Source organism: Parambassis ranga, chromosome 24 (genome assembly GCF_900634625.1).
Source record: "Parambassis ranga chromosome 24, fParRan2.1, whole genome shotgun sequence".
Lineage (NCBI taxonomy): Eukaryota > Metazoa > Chordata > Actinopteri > Ambassidae > Parambassis > Parambassis ranga.
In genome coordinates, this window is record NC_041043.1 from 11,326,407 (window position 1) to 11,348,101 (window position 21,695).

Below are 21,695 nucleotides of genomic sequence, written 5' to 3' on the forward strand. Positions count from 1 at the left end.
AAGGAGGTTCTGATGCCTGCACTGACGTCACATTTTCATTCAGAACTTAATGTTCTTAAATACACATGGAAGCTTTACATTACAGTGGTATGGATAAAAGAAGGTCGTGGTTTAATCCTTCATGTGATTGGTGCATTCAGTCTGCAGCAGCCAGCACATGCAAAGTTTGTTCTGATCTGATAAAATGACCTCCATCATCTATCTGTCCCCTTTTGGAGGTGTTGAAGTGACCTTAAGTCGACACAGGACCAAAAACAGCTTGGGTGTCTAAAAAGAATTCAGTTTTCATATTTTAATAGTGCTGCTTTTGTTCATGTTGGGGTAAAAATAACACAACAAAAATGGCACAACATCCTACTGATAAGCACAATTACAATACAGGATAGATGTCCTAAGTCTAGCATATACACAGACAAGAACAAAGCTTGGAAATGCTTGCTGTGGACATGATGTGGACCTCTAACAATACAAAGGTATAAAAAACTGGGGAACAAAAATCAATGTGTAGAAGAAAGAAGAAGAGAGCAGGTTGCTGTGTTTTTTCCACAGTATTAAAGCATAATATGTGTATCTTAAAAAATGTCCACAGGCATTTGTAACACTGATGGTGTGTGTTGTAAAAATTAGCATGCTTGTCTCACACTGGTAGCGGTGCTACACAATAAGTTATTTTCATTTAGTTGAATCCCCAGCTGTTCTGCCCTGCACCCACTGTAGTACCTCATTAAAGCCACAAGGGGGCGATGATGAGGCATTAACCTGTCCAGGCTGGACTTTAAATAACATGGTAGCAGCTGAATGTCAATTATTAACTAAAGCTGATTGCTGCCAGTGTGAAGTGGCCACCACAGCTGCAGAAACACTAGCAGGACATCAGCTGGCAGTGTATTACATCAGTGCTCATCTGTCAAAGCTTGATGTGTCAAAGTGTCTGTCTGCATGTCTCCACTTTGTACAACATGATCTCCACCCACATATCACAGCTTCATTAAGACACAGCAACTTGCTTAAAAAAAAGAGTTTAGTTTTAACAAATATCTGACATTTCCGTTACATTTGTCAAAGGGCCATCAGTAGGTGGGTGTTGGTTCGTGTCTTGGCCTGGGTCACCCCCATGTAGCATGTAGTAGGGGGTTCAGCATAAAGTTCTAACCACTGGTGACTGCAGGGTATTCTGTCTTGTGTGTCCTCAGCAGTGTGGATAAGTTTCAGTGCCTGTTTACCTCAGATGAGGTAACAAAGGCAGGTGTTGCACGGTTCACATCAATCCTGGCAGTAAAGTTTCTGTTGAAGTAAGTGACAATAGTGTTCTTCATAACATAAACATAAACACAGGCCATTAATTCACATAAAATCTGATCTGTATCATCACACAAATGATCAACATAGCTACCTGTCCCTCTGTTCAGTGGAGGGTTCACATGCGTTTGCCAGGACCACACCACAGTGACCAAAAAGAAACAAAAACAAGTTTTAGCTTCCACCCCTCCATCAGAGTGTATTTTTATGGATGAGCTCACATATCCATCTGTAAACCTGCCGATCATGCCTAAAAAGGTTCTTTCTAACTTTACACTACATTGCCACCAGATGTCAGCATAGTACCTTAAACAGATCTGAAGCTACAGTTTCACTTGCTCACTTTGCCTTAACCATTAAAATCATGTTGCATACGTGTTAATGCAGTAATATTCTCACTCAACCTTTGTTTTTACTTTTTATTAATTTTAACAATGAGTGATGAGTATGACTCTATAAACTATATGAGGTGTCTGTTGCTCAAACTAACTTTTGCTTAAAAGTTTTCTAACCATGATTAAGATATATGTTAATACTAACTTTTTTTTTGTTGGTGTGGTGATGCTGACCCGGTGCGGTAGTCCCCCACCTGTCTGAGGGGGAGGGGCCCGGTTCCCGGCCTGCCTCAGGATCTTTCCAGCAGGTCCCTCTTGTTCCTGCCGCTGATCCCTCTCAGCTGACGTCAGGAGAAATGGCGGACCTGGATGGCAGCGACACATCTCCTCCGGAGTCCCAAGGTGAGTTCTGACAGACAGCTAAAACTTTACAGTGACAAACTATTTTAAACACACAAGCTCTTATCTGAACAACTTAGGAGTGTTTAACGGGAGGTCTGTGGGTGAAAATGTCCGTGTGTGAACAACGAAAAGAGAAACTCGGAGCCGCCGGTCGGTCACGGGAGTGGGATTAACTCACTCAACCGGTTGCTCTTTTCATAAAAAACACAGCCTGAACCTCAAAGTGGATAAATATGATTAGTTTTACCTTCTGTCACCATTGTTAACAGACATTTTGAGCAGCTCCTGCGCCGGCAGACACCTGTTGCTGACATTTTGTCAAGTTGTCGAAAAGCGCCTTCAGTTGACCTGACAGGTGACTTAATGGACGGGAGCGGAGGGGATGACAGGAAGTAGCATTGTGTGTCTTTAGGCAACAACTCCACTATTGTTACACGTTTTATATGTTTAAAATATGTACATTTGTGTTGTAAATACCCGTAAGCGTCTCTTAACAACAGCAAAGACTCCATACTTTTATATGACAAAAAATAAAAATGGCCACCTGTCGCTTCACGGCACTACGTCACGTTGACCTGTATTTTTATTTCATTTCTGTTGTTTATAAAGTGTAGAAATGTTCGTACAAACAATTGTGAAGCACACAGGCCACGGCTCAAACTAGCAGTGCTACAGCAGGTGTTTTCCATCCACTTTAAATAGCAGAGTTCCTGCTGTGACATCATTTATTGTGATATGGAGCATTTATGGAAAGCAGACATGGCTTTTCTATGCTGAGCTCCACCTCTTCAGTGAGGACTGACAGAAGTGGATCGCCTGTGACTACAGGTGCCGAAGTCACAGTGCTGAGGAAATATGTTGTGTTGGGACAGTTTAAATGTCATTGATTGTGAGCTAGCTTCGTTTTTTGTTAGTCCAATTATGGTGAAGTTGTTTCAGGGCAGATTAGTCTTGAGATGACAGGTTCTTAGGCTGTGTTCACACTCTAAGCCACATTGTTCAGTTCAGATCTTTTACTTTCTTTTTTTATGCAGATCAGATTTCATATCGACAGTTCACATGGACACAAAGCAGACAATATATCCTATTTAGTATCACATCCTTAAGGCTAAAATCAGACTACCGGGCTGGAGTGACTCAAATCTGATTTTTTTTCCCAGGACTCTGTGGACACAATCGTCAGTCCTGGTTTTTGAATCCAGCTTGAGTGACTTTAGGATGTGGTCCTAAATTGGATATATACCTGATCTGTGGCCATGTGACATGAATGAGAGCAGTCAAGTCCGTGCGGCTTTTAGTTAATACTTGCACAGAGAGCGTTGTCATTATCACTCTGCACCTGAAATGCAGTGTTAAACAGTGCAGGAGATGAAGCACAGCAGTGCCAACAACACCTCTAATAACCCAACAGTCTAGCTTCTCTTTGCCTTCTTGTTCTTTGGACATACAGCTCAACTGGTGGCCGTATTCTGGAGCATTTTATCCAAAAAATAGTCAGTCGAATTTCTCTCAGTTTAAATCATCCTTACAGTTCTTAACCTGCTGCATATATTTTTTGTGTAGTTAACAAAAGGATGAAATGTGTGAGAGAATCAGAAATTATAATATGAATAATTATGAATGTGAACAGATTACCAGAACTGATGTTTCAAGTAATCTGACTTAAACCAGATGCTTTTCAGTTTCTATTTGATCACACAAATTCATGCCACTTTTGGATTGGATGTATTGGATTGGTGACCATGTTACATAAATGAGAACATTCATCAATCCATACACAGAGTGTTGTTATTGACCTGCAGTCGCTGCACAGCCTCACAGAACATGACATTTTTTTGTGTGGTTGCGTAGATGACACATGCACAAGCATCCACCTGCACCTGCCTGCCGTTTCATAGGACAGTGAGTTTCACTCTAAAGTTGGATGCACTTGTGGTATGAGTGTCAACGGTCAAGATAGGCAAATTTAATCCCCACCAAACTTTAGAATTGAGTTTTAGTAGAAATGAAACTGTACTGTATTATTTCTTTAATCAGTGTGATATCATTAACATCTCCTGTTGAAGCAATGCCACTATTCCACAGGTGCAACCATCATCTTTTCAAACATTTAACCTTATTTTGGGTCCGATACACACATTCAGTAGGTGTGAGAAGGGTGTGTAGTCTATCCTATCGGGTTAAAGTCTGAGTGTAGGATTACAGCCTTACCCTGTCCTGCAGGGACAAAGATCAGATTGCTCTTTCATGAATGTGTGTACAGCATGTGCCCTCTAAGGAGAGGAGGCAGCAGATCTTAACCTGAATTTCTTTTATATGTTAAATGTCTCTGAAAAATGTTTTGGTTGTGTACCTGCAATGAGATTGAGCCCATCAGAGCTTGTCTGTGATCAGTACCTTGCTTCTGGTGTAGGGTCTTGCTGGCATTGAGGTTTCTAGATTGTCGTTTGATCTGTGTGTTGAGTGCTTAAAATGTTTCTGTCTTTATTTTTCAATCTTTTCACACAATGAACAATCAAATAATTTATGGACCGCACATTATTATTTTGTGAGGAGCCAGCAACACATGAATGCAAATATTTTCATATGTACTGTACAGCTGTGCGTGTCAAATAGCTAGTGGCTCTTTAAGTGGAGGATGGGGTGGGGCCATGTACCATGTGCTCTGTGAACACACTCCTTCCACAGAGGAAGCTCCACTGCTGCATTGTTTGGTTTGGTGTGGGCACAGACGTGCATCCCTGGGTGTGTGTATGTGTACATTATATTTAAGAGTTCCTGTCCTCTGCACTCTCTCACTTCCACTCACCCACTGTGTCATTGGCCCATGTGCTGCTGTTGTCAGGGAAACTCTTTACCGGTACTGGCTCAGCTTCCACCGCTGGATTTGCACTGAATATTTTAACAACTCTGCTCCCTAGTATATGCAGGCCTGCGAGTGTGTGTACTGTACAGCCGGTAGCCTGTGTGATATGATTCTTCTGACAAGTTTACACAAGGTGTAACAAGAAAAGCTGAGGCGGGAATATAGGGGATGAAGTAGCAGCAGCAGCAGCAGCAGCAGAGGCAGCATCTTTTGAAGAGGCAAAAGAAGTGCAATCCTCACAGCTCTTGACCGAGCCAGTCTTGTGGATTAAGTCTTCTTCTCTAAGCCAGACTACAAGAGCTCATCTACAAACCTCTCTCTCACTCTATTTTACTCTGTCTATGCCTGGCACTGCCACTGCAGGCAGTATAGACATGGCACAGTGAGTTGTTCTGTCTCTTTCACACTCTCCCTCAGCCCTGCACCCTTTACTCATCAGCTTTACCTCTTTCTTTCTGCCTCATCTCTCTTCTATCTACTCAGCTCTTTTTCTCCCTCCTCCTTCTGTCAGCTCAAACACAGAGCAGCAAGAAGATTGCAGTTAGCATTAGCTTTTAGCTTTCATCGCGTTGCCACAGAAGAAGGCTTTTAGGGGTGACCCTGTCCACCACCATCCTTTGAAATCTGCCAACCTGCCCCCCTCCCAACCCACCACCGTGGAGGTGGGATGGGCAGGGGTAGGGTAAGTTAGCCAGGGGCTCAAGGGTTAGCAACAGGGCAGGCAATGCCAGATAGTAAAGGACGAGGAGGAGGAGGAGGTGGGTGTTTGCAAGGCAAGTGGAGGCTGAGGAAGGGAGGCAGCCGTACAGCTATCCCGGCACTCTTCACCATCACTGAGGAAGAGGAGGGACAGAGACGGAGAGAGGCTTGCAAGAGGAAAAAAAAAGGTATGGAGGACAAGGAGAGAAAGAAAAACTGACGGGGGTAAATGAGTGAGTTTGCATGCTTGGGTACAGTGTGCTGTTTGAGGTAAACTGTTGAATTGTGTGTGTGAGGGTGTTATTATCTGGGACAGAGAGGCTCCTGGGTCAGAGAGATGTTTAACTAGTCTCCAGAGAGTCACAGCAGCAGGCAGCCTGAAAGCAGGTCTGAAAATGTGCAGCATTAACAACAAATATTAGTATATTTCTTAATATGATGCTACTAATGAGGAAAAGTATTTTGTTACAGTACTATTTTGTATCACTAAAGGTGTGTGTGTGTATGCATGTGATTAGGTTTCTATTTACTTACTGGTTTGCGTATGTGTGTACTGCTTGCACTTTTACTGAAAAGTCTTCTTAACTCATCACGCTCAGCCATTCAGAGAGACAGGTGCCTGACAGCACTGACGAGGAAGCACAGTCTGTGTGTGTGCATGAGTGAGTGAAAACCAGCTGACAAGGCGAGATCAGGTCAAGACAAGGACAGCAGATGAGAGTTAAGGTGCAGTCCAGGTGACACGTGCATGTAGTCGTAATGCATCAGCAAGCAGAGCAGTCAGTCAACAGGGCAGCATGTGATCGCAGACACAGCAGGTATAAACAACTTCCATCATCCTCCTTTCACTTGTATACTAGTATATATTGATTTTTTGCTAGTTTATCCCAACAATGGCAAAATGACATTTCAGAGGTTGATGAAATTTAGCAGTAAATTATTTGTGTGCACCTGCAAATAATGTAACAAGAACAACATAACAAAGCAGTTGGCCTGATTTATATGTATTTTCCATTCCCTCATTGGGAAAACATGCTTGTAAGAAGTCACTTAAACCATAAATAACAGAGAAGAATGCTGTGTATGTGGAGAAAGAGATCTGTAGAGATGTCTTTCAGTAAGCTTTATCTTAAAGTATGAGGTGTTTGCTTTTATTTTACTCCTGCACTCAAGACATTACCTTAGCTTAATAGATATAATGGCGTTCATTACCTCAAGCAGTAAAATCATAGCTTGGTCAACAATGTGCGGTCAGTGTAATTGAACTTTTAAGGGAAAATAGCTTCACAAAGTAGCTCACAAACTTATTAGGAACTTCTTAAAGACTGTGGGTTGACAAATTTTCAGTAATGGATGACACCAGTTCTTACACCTGTCATCAAGCCATCAATGCCTGTCCCCAGAATGATAAGGAAGACTCTCATCCCTGCCCCCTTTTGCCTCTGGTTGTTGGAGCTTACAGTTTAGCTTAGCATTAGCAGCGGCTAATCCTCTCAGGCTGCAGGGGTGGAAGGAGCCGCACAGCGTGCTTGCCTGCTATCCACTGGCCCGGACAGCAGAGCATTAATCGCTAACTCTGACCATTTAATCTGACTGGCAATGAATGCAGATAGATTGGGGGTGGGGAGTGTACACACACACACACACACACACACACAGCACAGAGGGAGGGGCAGATTAAACAGTCACACTCTCCCTATGTCTCACTCTCTGTAACACACATCAGACACATACACACATATAAAAGCACACACATGGACAAAAGGGTGGGGGTTGGAGAGTCGCCACAACCTGTCCCACACTGGCTATTAACAGCAGTGACACCGACCACAACTGACCTCTTCAACACAACTCTCTCCTTTCCTGCTCTCCCTTCAGTCTGGAAATCATTTTGGATGTTTATTTTTGGTTTTTGACTTTCTCATTTGTCCCCCCTCACTGCAACATGGACATTGAGCCTGGACTTATCTTCTGTTGGGAAAGATGTTTTCAGGATGTAGGAACTCTGATTGTGACCCTCCAATTGTACTAGTCGGAGGGAGACACTTGCCAGGGGTTCAAAAGATCCCATCCTGGGATTGACACCCCTGGAATTATGAGTCACATTCCAGGTAAAGAGCTGAGGACAATATTTACATATTCAGACAGAGCTGTAGAGACAAGACAAGGAAACAGAGTAGATCGATGGCATGTAGTAAAGGGGACTGTGGACTAGTCCATGTGTTATGTTCTTTAATTGCAGGTATTGAACAGTTTACAGGGTGCAAAGTGAACACAAGTACATTAGCGTTTGATTAGCATGATAGTGTTATTATTAAGTTTTACAGTGAGGATGTTACCGGTGGTTTCAGTTATAGCCCGTCTTCAAAGGGGATATAAATTATACATTGTAAGGCTAGTGTGAATTCATGCATCCAGCATGCTTGAATAAATAAAAATATTAAAAACATGCATTATATCTGTCGTGATCTCAGTCTTTAGCCCTTAAGTGCTTTTGCACATTGTGATTTGTGAAGCCCCGTTTTAGTATTTTTGTTAATATGCTGTTGCCTGGGAGTTTTGGTTAATCCTGAATATGTGTGTGTGTTCTTTATATGGCAAAAGGTGTTCAGAGCCATTGGTGGCCCACATAAAATTGACGTTGTAGTGTTTGTATAGACTGTCAAACAGCTGTCTATTGCACAAAAGCAAATATACTCACAGCTATTTGTGGCTTGGTGGTTTTTATGACTTCTAGAACAGATGGACGAGTCTGGTAGAGGCAGGGAGGGGACACAGTGGCACCACATGCCCACTGGCCAGGTAGATTGTTGCAGTGATCCACCTGAGTAGTCATGGAAACGGGGCAGAAATGGGGGCAGACACTACTATGCTGTACTTGTAGGTGATGGGATGATCCATCTATTATGGGGTTACTTAAACCATGGTGAGATGACATGGTAAGATTTTGACCCACTGCTGAGTTGTAGAAGTCCTGTATGAGTCCTGTACTTTTATAAAACCATGAATGTTGAGCATAAAATCTTCATTCCATATATAAAAAATATCAATATATAAAAACCTTTTGCTGTCCTTGTCTGCAGTTCCAACTCACAGAATGCCCTTTGACCTCTGGTGACCCTTTTCTTTGTACAGAATGGCTTCAGTTCACTGCTTTCTTTTGATCCAGTAGGTTCTGTCTGGGAAGCCAATGTCCACAAATGTCTATTTAAGTTCAGTCAGTCAAGTGAAATTCCCGCTATGTCAGGCCTTAAATTCTATAGTCTGACTGCAAAACACAGTACAGAAAAAAAAACAAAGGTTATTAAGCAAACATCAGAGGTCGAGATGTACACTACAGTTCAAACGTTTGGGGTCACTTGGAAATGTCTTTATTTTTGTATTTTTATTTTTTATTAAAAAAATTTCAATGAAGATAACATTAAAGTAATCAGACATACAGTCTAGACATTGTTAATGTGGTAAATGACTATTCTAGTTAGAAAAGGCTGATTTTTAATGGAATATATACAAAGGTATATAGAGGCCCTTTTCCAGCAACTATCACTCCTATGTTCTAATGGTACATTGTGTTAGCTAATCATGATAAAAAATTCATCGAAACACCTGTGAAAATATGTTAGCACAGCTGAACTGTTATGCTGATCAGAGAAGCTATAGAACTGGCCTGGTGACCTTCAATCTTTTGAACGGTAGTGTATGTTGACTGACTTGATGTTATAATCATGGCATCTGCCACCTCAGGTGCCCTCTTAATACAAAACACTGAACTGATTCTTAAATATGGTAAATGTTGGATAATTAGACTACATATGTTATGTTGATCTATGGTATTTCCAGAGTTTTAAGAAAGTAGACAAAACCTCAACAATGTGACTCGAACCAAACCGAAAACCGCATCTTCAGAACCGTCATACAAACCGAACCGTGGATTTTGTGAAGCGTTCCACCTGTCAGTGCTATACAACCTGTTTACCACTGATTTAATACAAATGTTATGAATTATCAGTAATCATATATGAAACATGTTCACATTATTTTCTCCCTGTTGGCCTGTTTCTATATTACTATTTCCCACCGTCTGTCATTGTGTTCCTGTTCCAGTCTTCCTTAGACTACCGCCACTGGCATTTTTATGTAGTGGGCCACTTGGCATATTAGGCCATCCACTGCATCACTAGATGTTAACTTAATGTCATCTTGCACAAATAGAAAGAGCTCATTAGTTTGTCCGTTTTTGGGCTTCTGAATTCTCATTCAAAAAAACCTCTTTACAAATGTCTAGTTAAGTATCAGCTTCTCTCTCTGTGAGTTGAGCTTTTGTTTAATGAAAGTGATTTTGGTGAGAAGGAATATACTTTACATTCCCAGTGCTGACTTCCCTGTTATAACAAAAGCCATTATTATAAAACCACTACCACTGCCAGTCCACCTGAGGCACAGCTGACCTATGAATACTTATGTACACACCTATGCAGATGGTCCATAGACTGTGACATCCAATACCTTCACAGCTATGACCTCATGTCTTTGTACAGCAGGCCTTTTGTGAATCACTGTAAAACATGTGAATGGGCGAGGGTGGGGATGATGGCAGTGGTTTAGATTTATCATTTCCTGCATCACGCCACATTGCAAAGGTGATGAAAATCAGAATGCTGCTCTATTTAAACACTCAGATTAAAATGCAGAAGAAAGCTGTTAGGCTTTAAGCTACGATTGTTTGTACAAACAATACGGTTTGTTAGCATCCACAGTTGGCAGTGGCACTATATAATAACTTAGTGTAGTACAGATAAAAATTCTATTTTGGTGGAGTCCATCTTTTGTCAGTCAGGGGGCTGATTTAATTTGGTCTTTCTAGGACATACTGGTCTCTTTAGGGACTTGGCTCTCTCACTTTCCACAGTCACAGGAGGAGTGTGTTGGATTCTTGTTTTGCACACCTACAGTATGACTGCATATGCTATCCTATATATTTCCTTTGAATCACGTCTTAATATGTGTCTTGCTTATTGTCACTGTGGCATTGCAAAGCCCAAAGAAAGGCATGTGCATGTTTAATTTGAGATGTGAGACCGCCTCATCTGTTTCTGCATCAGGTCTAGTATTAATCTCTGCATGCAGGGGGCTGAACTGAAAGTGCTTAGTCACCCTGAGCATGAACGCACCATTAATCAATAGCCTGGCTCTGAGCTGAGTGGAAACACTGCAGCTCAATGGGGACATTTGAGAATACAGGGAACACAGTATATATTGATATACACATTTTGTTTCCTTTCAGGCTGCACTGCAGAGCATGAAAATGCAGCAGAGGCAACATTTCCACATATGTTGTGCCCCCACCTTCCTCCCTTAAAACATCTCTTTCATTCACATTACACGTGTTGTTCTTTTTCGTTTTATTTGTATAAGCTAGCTTGGCTATGACACTTCAGTATGAGTTTTTATTGGGACCTCCCAAATCAGTTGTGAACAACAGTAAGCATTTATGACCTAATGACAACAAAGGACTGCAAAACAGGGCCTGCACGGTCTGATCAGGAAGTGCTGTCATGTATACAAATAAAATAATAAAATGGTAGAAAGAAAGGCCCGCTTTGTGGAACAGGACTTCCTATTGTTCATGTTTTTGTTTTTCTCTCTGTGCAGCATCTTACTCCCAGTATAAGTCAGAGGATGGCAGAGTGTCTTCAGCCACCCGCCCCAGCTCCTCAGGGTCTGGGCAGACGTTCACTCCCACCCCTACGCCTACTCCTACCCCAAGTCGCACCACCACCAGCACCAGTCCAAGTAATAATGCTGCCATCAAAACGGGTAAGTCCAGGCTGGGGACATGCAGCGAATAACAGCGAAATCCGTTCCTGTTTTGACTTTTTGTTTATGCAGCTATTTAACTTTTGTTTGTGCTTGCAGACTCGTTACTCTTCAATAAAATTGATGAAAGACAGAGGTTGGCCCGTGAGCGACGGGAAGAGCATGAGAAACAGAATGGTGAGCGGTCAACCTTGTGCATTTGGCAGAGAGTAGACGTGCATAAAGACTCTTTACTGTGTTGTTCACTTTCTTTTTTTTGTCCTTTTTGACTTGACCGTGGTTGTAGCCCTGGTGAAATGCCTGTTTCTCTGGTTGTTACATAAAGTCTAGACTGAAGCCAGGCACCCTGTTGCCATGGATCCAATGTTGCATAATAGGACAGTCCATTGGACAGGCTGGTGTTTTGGAGTAATGTTGTGTTGTAGGACGTCAGTGACTGTGTGTTTATTGTTTGTTTTTATTGTTTAAATGTATGCTTGTGTCCATTGTGTGGTACAGTGGTCATACATCTGGCCCCAGCTGAGGGGCTCAGGGATTTGCTTTGTGTTGTGTTAATGCTTGGTCACATGACCAGCAGCTGACCCATCACATTGCTGCTGTAAGCCTCTGTATGTACGTTTCTTTACTGTGTGCTTGTTTGGTCATATGTCAACACACTAATGCAATGACATCAAATCAGTGTGAAGAGTATATATAGTATGTGCATGTATGTTAATGTGTGTGCAGCTGCCAAGGAGGCCCAGTGGCAGGCGCGTGAGGAACGAGCCAGACAGCACTATGAGAAGCACCTGGAGGAGAGGAGGAAACGCCTGGAGGAGCAGCGGGTAAAGGAGGAGAAGAGACGGGTTGCCGTGGAGGAGAAACGACGGCAGAAAATGGAGGAGGACAAGGTACCGACAAAAATGTACACATATTCAAGCAGCTGGCATTGCCTCCCATTTATGAGAGGAATATATAGATTTCTGACAGGCTACCTGAGTAGGGTTGGATTTTAAACATATCTGAAGCTGTGTAAGGCATGTCTAATTGACAGTGGCAACCATTGTAGCTGTTTTTGGTGTCAAGTCTTACCACTGCTCCAGCAGAATGGGATAATGATTAATAATCCCACATGTTCCACATGTTGATGATTTTACAGCGTTTCCGAGAAGTTAAAAAAATCTCATCAACACAGGTGGAAGTTTCAAAATACAGTTCACACTGATAGAGAGCTACTAAGATACTGTGTGTCATTTGCATTGGAGTTTAGTAGTTAAGGCTGATTTTGCTTTCATTTTGATTTTCATAATTGCTATCTTGATCTTATCTGCCATGCACAACTGGTACAACAGGTGCAAAAAAAAAAAACACTTTGACAATGTTGTTATTGCCGTCGTTTGTGACTGAAGGTTCGTCATGAGGCGGTGATGCGTCGGACGCTGGACAGGAGCCAGAAAACCAGACAGAAGCCCAACCGCTGGTCTTGGGGAGGAGCCCTGCACACAAACACTCCCAGCACACCAGCCGGTACTTTGACACACACCTACACACACTCACAGCACTCTGCCATGATCATTAAGATGTGCTAAGTTGTTTAATGATTTATCTTAGTATAATTGAGTCTGTATTAATGTTTTGAGGTCTATTGAATACCTCCTCTGTATGCCAGTGTTGTTCTGTATGTTTATATTTGAACTTTGCAGATCCGCTGTGCTCTGTTGTTACTGTTTACTCACACCCTTCTTTGCCTCTCCCTCTCTTTCTCTCTCTCCTATTCTCAACCTCACTTACACTCTCCCTCTACCTGCTCTCCGCTCTTTGTTTCTCTGCCATTGTCCTTTGCCCTCCTGGTCCAGGTTTTGTCGAGTCTGCTTTCCTCTATCCACTCGACCTTGCTGGACTGGAGCACATGCAGAGTGCTTTCAGTCTCTACTACAGATACGGAATGACCTCCCAATGTGAATATTATAGCAGCGTGTCAGTTAGCTGGCTAGCATTAGACTGTATTGTTTTAGCTCACGTTCATTAGTGTAAATGTAGGCCAAAGTAAATGGCACGTTAGTATTTGTTGTTTTATTTTCACGTAGCTGTCATCTGAAGTTATATCCCAAAGCAGTGGATTATTCACACACTACTGTAGTCTCACTGTTAAAGACCCATGTAGTACTACTTCATTTCAGTGTTTTCCTTTTGTTAGTAGTTTTTCACATCTAACTTGAATTAACCAAAATAGAGAGAAACCTCCCAGAGAGAGTGTTGGCTCCATGTCTCCCCTGTTCTTTCTTCAGACCCTCGTTTTCAGTGTACCTAACACTTTTATTATGTTTTCTCTGATCCTAGATGCTGACAGACGCTCAGTGTCCACAATGAATTTAACCAAACATACAGACCCCATCATTACCAAGCGCCTCTCCTCCTCTTCTGCAACACTTCTACACTCACCAGACCGAGGTAATGAAAATAAACATTGCATAAACATCAGCATTATTTATCTGCATCAAATTTGACAGTGTCTTAAACATTCATCTGTTTGTGTGTTTAATATTTGGGAAACACTAACTTGTTTGCTCTCTTGCTAAGAATTAGAAGGAAAGGTCAGCCCCATTCCTGTGAAGCTATAGCCAACAGAGCGTTAGCTTAGCTCATATTAAAGACTGGACTGGCAGAAGTCTGTCCAAAGTTAACAGAGTAAACCTACAAGCATCATTAAAGAGTACTCCTGCACACATCTTTCTGCTTAAACTACACAACTGTTGTTTGGATGTATCAAGCAGCAACCTTCATGGCTGAGCTAATGCAGGGGTGCTCCTCAATTGGTCGCTTAATGCTGGGTCCCAAAGCAAGTAAATCCCCACAGATCTCTCTGTTAAAATGTCCAACTTTAGAGAGAACTGGAAATTTTTACAATGTAGTACAAATCACAGAATTTCTGTACAACTAGACTAATTCAAAGTAAGGAGCTAGCCTCGAGAGTTCCAGTGAGTGCCGTCACAGATCATGGTAGCGTCAGGCATCTCTCTTAAGATAGCAGCAGCTGGAGATATTTTACGTTTTGTGCAAAACTGCACAAAATTTATTTAAATTCATTTTTTTACTGTATGTGGGTTTGTTATCATGAGCTTGCCAGGCAACAGAAACATTAAATTGTAGCTCAGAGTAAAACAACAACCAGCCATTTACACCAAGTTTGAATGGATTAAATAAATAAGAAGTATGCTAAGGTAATAAGTTAATGAGACTTTTTTGGACAAACATGATAAGGACATTGAGGTCTTCTTGTCATCATTTGTTATTTCTAATTTAAGGTATTGTGTGATGTTCATATGTTGCTGACAGGCTTACAGATGAGAACAGCCTCCTCTCCTGTCATAAACAAAGCTCAGTCCAAACCCCGCCTACATCCGGGGAAGACCACCCAGCCCAAAAACACAGGTGTTTTCTGGGAAATTTTTGGTGTCCTGCTCAATATGTTGCAAAGCTGCAAAGATCACTGGCTGGAAACTGTAAAAGGCTAACTGTGATTTAGAGCCCTACCTTTACATAAAGAAGGCCTTTAATGTTTACAGTATGATTATCAAGACCATTGTCCACTCTGGGCAATGTGCAATATATATATATATATGCATGTGTTTGCACTTGTGTGTGTGTTTCATCAGAGGGATCAAGATTTTTTTTTTCTCCCCCTCCAGCGTGACCCCTTTCTCTAATCCTCTGTAGGATAATCTTTTTGTTTTTGTGGGAACACTCTATGCTGTTTATATCCACACAGAAAAAAAACTGACACCCACATTTCAAACAACAGTTATGCACCCATATTTATGCTGTCAAAACAAACTCTTAGAAACATCACAATCCCTTAAAAAATACATTTTCATTGGTGACTCATTTTTACAGTTTTCAGCTCAGTTGTATCTTTGCACCCTGGAATTTACTGCAAAGCTGCATGTTTTGCCTGATGTACTGCTCCACATCTCCTTTAAGGGTAATCACGTTATCTTAAAGATTAATTAAGAAACATTGCCATGGTCTTTCTGATGGTATCAGGGACTCTATTATGGCTGATGTTTTTTTCTAGATACTGTTTACTTCAATGCCCTACTCCTCTTGTTTGCCTTTGGTTTGCACTTCACTTCGCTTGCTTCCTGCCATGATTAACAACCTGGTGCATGCAGGTGTGGGTGTAACACAGTGGCCTGTGCATGGTTTGCCCACTCTGCTTCGCAGTGTAAGGCACGGAATGGATTAAAGAATACAGTAGTTATGCAGAATGTAAAATCAGCTTTAACTGGTTGCTAAGGCTAATCAGTGAGCAGTTAATAGTTTTAACTGTTATCAAACCTTAAATGTTATTTTGTGTGTGTGTGTGTTCAGGGCTGCGTCGCCTTCCGCTGACGCCATGGGAGAGTAATGTGGTGAACCGTCTACAGCAGCCCACACACTCCTACCTGGCACGCAGTCGCAGTGCCATAAGCCTGTCAGGAGAGCAAACAGGTAACACACACATCCCTCATATAAAAGGCCCCTCAGTCAGAAAGGCTGTGGAGCGAGTGAATCAGGCGTCAATACAAACACAAGACCGCAATTCACTGCCTCTAGTGCTAGAAGTATTTATACTGTTTATATTCTGGTCTCTTGACCAAAGCAGTTTCGGATGTTAATCAGATTTGGCCAGACTTAAAGCATTACACCGTCTGAAACGTCTTTTAACAGCCTGTATCAGGCACCCAAAGCTCTCTCTCTCACACACACACACACACACACACACACACACACACACACACACACACACACACATAAAAGTCTAAACATAAAAGTTGTTCAGGGAGTATACGTCTCATACCTCTCACTAATAACATGCCACATCTTCCTCTGTTGTTACCGTGGCAACAGTGATCATTTGTGTGTTGTTCTTTATCCTTCAAACGTGACTTAAATGTTATAAATACTGGATTAGGAGAACAAATGAATAAACATGAGCTTAGGAGTCCAATTTCTGTCACTTCTTTTGACAGAAGATGCTGACTTGATGTGTCTAATGTCAAATTGTGCAGTGAATTACTTTTTCTGACATTTAACAGCATCTTGTTGTTTCCCACTGGGGAGAACTACATGATGTTGTGTCTGCAAAGAAAGTTTGTTTTTCTATTTCTTGTGTTTTTTTGAGTGTCCTTACTGATTTACTCATACACACATTTACAAAAATAATCATGCTGTATCTTATTTCTGCTTTCCTCTACTTCTTGTATACATTGTCTACACTGTGTGGAGAGCTACTTCTTGCATGTATCCTTCTGCATGCTCTCCTCCTGTGTGTGATGTTGGGTCTAAAGTGTGATTATCAATGGACTGGATGAAAAGTAGAAATGCTTCCAACACTGGGACAATTAAACAAATAAATTCAATCTGACAGAGTTGCTTGATATTGTGTTGAGGTTGTAAACATGTATTACATTTTGAAAATGTCTAACCTGGTCAGACCAATCTAAACCTTCTCTTCAAAGCACAATATTAAGTTTCTATAACAAACAAGGCCCAAGTGGTGGTTGCAGCACATTCACAGCTGTTCTTCTGATCAGTAGCACTAATGCTTTCTTTCTCTTCTTCTCTGTTTCTACCAAACATCTTCTCATTCCTCTCAATCCTCCACCGGCCTCCCAAACCCATGACTTCTCCTCACTAACACATCTGATGCTTTTCTTACTCCTCTCATCCTCCTTAATCTTGTTTATCAAACCCTTGCCGGCATCCCAAATATCCTCACACCTGTCCTGATTCATGCTTCCTTCAAAACCATCCCACTTTATACATCACTGTAGCCATGCCTGTGTGTCCTCGCTCAGTTTCCTGCCACCCAATGGGCACCATGTCCTTCAAGGCCTTGCAGGCCCAGCCGCTCCCTCACTGTCGCAGCCAGGATAGGAGCCTCAGTAGGGAGATGGCGTCCTCATCTTCCACCATCCCACGCAGGAGGACCACGGGAACAACACAGGTAGGCCATGTCGTCACTGATCCGGCACATGTGACAGAATATAGAAAATGTGCACAGAATATTAGGTTCTTATGTCCAGCACACAGAGCGCTTTACCCACTGGCAGTCTGTCTCCTGCTGCGTCACAGCTTATGCCATTAAGGTCTTAGTAGGAAAGCATCTTCTAAATTGTACATCGTACACACTGAGCTACAGACACACAGACTGTGTACACAGCACATCCACAGTCCTGACCCACTCATGATTATCAGTCATCTATAACAGTCATCCATGATGTCTTGACTCTAGGTCTTAGTTCAGAGAAGTTCATGCACTGTACATCAAAATACAAGATGACAAAGAAGGTGGATTTCTAAGTATTTTATATTCGTGTCACAGCTTTATACTGGAGGTTATGCGTGGCTGAAAGACTGTCTGAGTCTAATCCTTTTACTGTCTATCTCTCGCTGTCAGTAGTGCACCTGGGCACCGTCTGTACCATCTGATTACGTGCTGTGTTGCTATGGACGCCTAATGTAAAAAAACATTAGTTTTCAATTATTTGTTTTATCACCTGCACTAACAGCAGAAGGACCGTGACAGTGTCAGGAAATCATGGAGCAACCTGTCCCTTCCACTCGCTCCTGTACTGACACTGCCTCTAAGCAAGTGCTCCTCTTCGCTAGGCAAGAAGAAAGGCAAAGTAACAGCACCCTCTCCTGGCAGGTAGGGGAATGCTTCACAGGTTGACATTATATATTAGTGGAGCTATTTTATTTAAATGCTCTTCTTCCATTTGCAAGCAGACCCCCACAGAAGACTGCAGGACGGCCTCCGACCCCCAAGCTGCTGAAGTCCCCAGGGGCAGAAGATCCTGGAAACCTGCGTCCTGTCAGGATCACACCTGAAAGCTCCAACTCCTCAACACCCACCAGAGCCCAAGAAGAGGAGGAAGAGCAAGTCCTCAGCCCTCTTCAGCCTCGACCTCAGCCGCTGGGTCAGAACAAGCCCTCGACTGAGCAGACGCCAACAACACCTCTTGCAGCCAGTGGTCAGCTATCACTCTCCAACCATTTTCACACTCACAGTACAGCTTTATTATAAGTTACACCACTCAAAATGTCTTTCATGATGCTTTCTAGAAAGTGTAAGCAGTCCTCCAGCTCACAAACCTTCAGCAGGTACCACAGATCCAGAGGAGGCAAGTCGTATCCTGGCTGAGAAACGGCGGCTGGCCCGGGAGCAGAGGGAGAGAGAGGAAGAGGAGCGCAGGCAGCAAGAGGAGCAGGCGAGGTACGCTGGCTGCTCTGTATGTGAATGGTGGCAAGGAGCTGGTTAGTACTAAAGGTGTTCTGTGTCTGTGTCACAGATTGGCAAAGGAGGAGATGGCTCGCCGCAAAGCAGAAGAGAGAGCAAAGAGAGAAGAAGAGGCTCAACGCCAGGCAGAAGAAAAGAGAAGGAAGGAGGAGGAGGAGAAAAAGGTGGAGGAAGAGAGACTTCAGAAAGAAAGAGAGGAAGCAGAGAGACTTCAGAAACAGGTGAGGAAAATCACTCACAGAGCCACCAAAACATCTGAGGGCACAAGATAAACTGTTTTTGTGTAATACAGAAAGAGGAGGAGGATTCCCGGCAGAGAGAGGAGGCGGAGCGACTGAGGCAGGAGAGAGAGAAACACTTCCAAAAAGAGGAGGCTGAACGGCTGGAGAGGAAGAAGGTGACATGCACTCACACATAATGATGTTCGCACTAATTCAACAGCATATCTAACAGCTCTGTCATGACCTTCAGCGCCTTGAGGAGATCATGAAGAGAACAAGACGCTCAGACACAGAAAAGGTAAAGACCAGAGTAAAAAATCTAACATGTCAACTGAATATGCTTTCCTGAGGGCTCATTTCTTTTCCCCCTCTATCCCACCTCCAGAAAGTCAGGAATGGAGACAATGCAGGTACGTTCACCTGTACAGTCTTTACTCTGTTGTTCTCCTGATACTGTTCCTGACAGTCATATGGATTTTCTTTCATCATCAGTGCCCCCTGCCTCTCCTGCTCCATCTGCAGTGACTGTGTCACCGACACACAATAGTAACAGCAACAGTCCTCAGTCTGACCCCAACCCAAACCCCAGCACCACAGCACTGAGCCACTCTGACCAGAGGTAGAGTTGTAAGCAGCTGCCTAACACTACACGTTTTTTGTTGTTCCTCTGTAATCAGAGTATGATTCCCATCCTCTGTTTTTCCCAGGGAGAATGGAGAGTTTGAAGAGGTGATTGTACTGCCTTCACATTCCAGGTTGTCTCCTCCGGAAGGACAGGAGGAGCAGCAGCCTCTGCAGGAGGGGGAGGAGGCGAGAGTTCCTGTTGTAGCCTTCACAGAGAATGGTCTCTTAAAGCCTCTGAGTGGAATAGAGGATATATCAGCCCATCAGGGACCAGGTTAATGAACATCCACTTTGTTTAAATGACATTTGTCTTCCTTTACTTTACTGTTATTCACAGTGATCAGTACTGATACTGGTGGATAAAAATCAAATCAAAAACAACACATAACAAACACGTTTGTGCTTTAAATCTGTAGATGTTGCCTGAAACCCCGAGAGGCAGAGATGATTCCACACCCAGAGAGACAGGAACCAGAGATCAAGAGAACAAGAGGGAGGCGGAGAAACCCAGAGCTGTAGGACTGAATCTAAGGGAAGGACTAGCAGCCCCAGATTCCTACTTTCTCACCCTCCCGCAACAGATCAACACCGTGGCTACTTTACAAGGATGGTGCCTCCAAAGATCTCCCTAAAGCATCTGCAGATAAGTTTCTTTTCCCTTTATCAAACTTTCTGGGGAAGAGCTTGTCTCTCCATCTCTGACCATGATTACACTTGGTCATAATGTTTGTTGTGCGTTCAGCCCCACCTACCCCTTGATTCTGAAGTGTATGTCCTGCAACCACTGGGAGGCTCGGGTGGTCTGCTCCATCTTGTGACTCTCGTTATGTGTGTGATTTTGAGTGTGAATGAACTCCTTATAATGTAATCAGCTGTAAAGTCTTCAGCCCTGATACTTGAAGTTTATGTTGTCGCTATAGGCATACTATAATCAGATTGATGTCTGTATCACTGGAACCTGTACAACAGGCTCGGAATTATACGATTAATGCATTTGTTCCAACATTTCTATTGAAATGTAACAGAAGATGTAGGACTATCACAGCATGACATTGTGTTGAGATGACTGGAAATGGTCATGTAACATATTCTGCCCTGTCTACAGTGTTTAAAAACATAGAGGTTATTACTGAGGTGAGACAGGGTGATGGAGTATTATGGACTTTTAGGTTTAAAATGACAAGAAGATGCTGTTCTCTCAGACAACTGAGAATTAGTGTAAACTTCTAATTTTTGTTTAGTTTTATTTAATTGCTGTACAGGTACATTATGATTCTTTATTATGTCCTCATCCTGTCTTCACTACGTTCAAATGAAGAAAAATAGTCTTTGGTTTTGAGCCCTTTCATTGGTTTACCCTGTATGTCCAAAAGTCGCAGTGTGACTCACTGACGACCGTGCTTACAGCTCTGCCACCTTGTGTAGGCAGGTAATCTTTTTTTGTTTCGGCCAAGCAAGTACAACATGTATTAAAGATACTTAATTGTGATGTTCAAATAATCTAATTTGATCTTTTTGATTTAAGAAATGCTGCTAATGTTGATGATCCTTTGCCTTACTGCTTTATAGAAGGAATCTGGAGACCGTCTTTGCACTTATTCTCACTGAAATGAAGATATGCATTCCGAGTATGAGCTCTGACATTCTGTCCAAACTCTACAATGGATTCCTCTACTGGATTTATGTTGAAGTACAATTATCATGTCCCTCCCTCTGTTGCATTACTGGTCCTCTTTTCATTATGGAATCACAAGTAGAAACACTGGAACCATTACACATCTGATTTCCACTCAGTAATGCTGCTCTTTGACTTTCATTCTCTTTTGCACTTCATTATCTGTACTATAGGTTTCTCCCAGTGGTACACAGCATGCAGTTATTATCAATTGCATGCTTGATCCCATAAATTATGTTGGAAGCCCATATTTTACTAAGACCACAAAGCTCTGAAAACTTAAAAGCCCTTTACATCATGTCTGTGGGATGAACCACTGTAACACTGAAATCTCTGTGCAGCTGCTACAGGTGTACAGTTTGGCAAGTAAATAAAACTTTTTGAACTGATGTCTATTTTTTGGAATGATTCTGGCAACTTCTGCGGCAACAAGAAGAAAAGCAACAAATTATGCTAACTATATTTTATACATAGTAAACTACCATCACACAGC

General features: G+C 42.4%; 1 protein-coding gene across 6 annotated transcripts; it reads left to right on the forward strand.

Moving 5' to 3' along the window:
• Positions 1 to 1,934: 1,934 nt before the first annotated feature.
• On the forward strand, positions 1,935 to 21,591 carry map7b (microtubule-associated protein 7b). 6 transcript variants are annotated; one of them, XM_028397453.1, is made up of 19 exons: positions 1,935 to 2,036; positions 11,254 to 11,418; positions 11,518 to 11,595; positions 12,145 to 12,308; positions 12,807 to 12,924; positions 13,738 to 13,848; positions 14,734 to 14,829; positions 15,769 to 15,888; positions 17,214 to 17,386; positions 17,952 to 18,091; positions 18,169 to 18,416; positions 18,508 to 18,658; positions 18,735 to 18,903; positions 18,975 to 19,079; positions 19,154 to 19,201; positions 19,289 to 19,313; positions 19,396 to 19,522; positions 19,611 to 19,801; positions 19,944 to 21,591. In XM_028397453.1, the coding sequence occupies exons 1-19, from the start codon at positions 1,991 to 1,993 to the stop codon at positions 19,952 to 19,954; spliced, it is 2,286 nt and encodes a 761-aa protein (XP_028253254.1). In that variant the 5' UTR covers positions 1,935 to 1,990; the 3' UTR covers positions 19,955 to 21,591. The 6 variants fall into 6 exon arrangements, with proteins under 6 accessions (XP_028253254.1, XP_028253258.1, XP_028253256.1 ...); XM_028397457.1 differs by having other exon boundaries at positions 19,659 to 19,801; XM_028397455.1 differs by having other exon boundaries at positions 18,172 to 18,416.
• Positions 21,592 to 21,695: the final 104 nt, after the last annotated feature.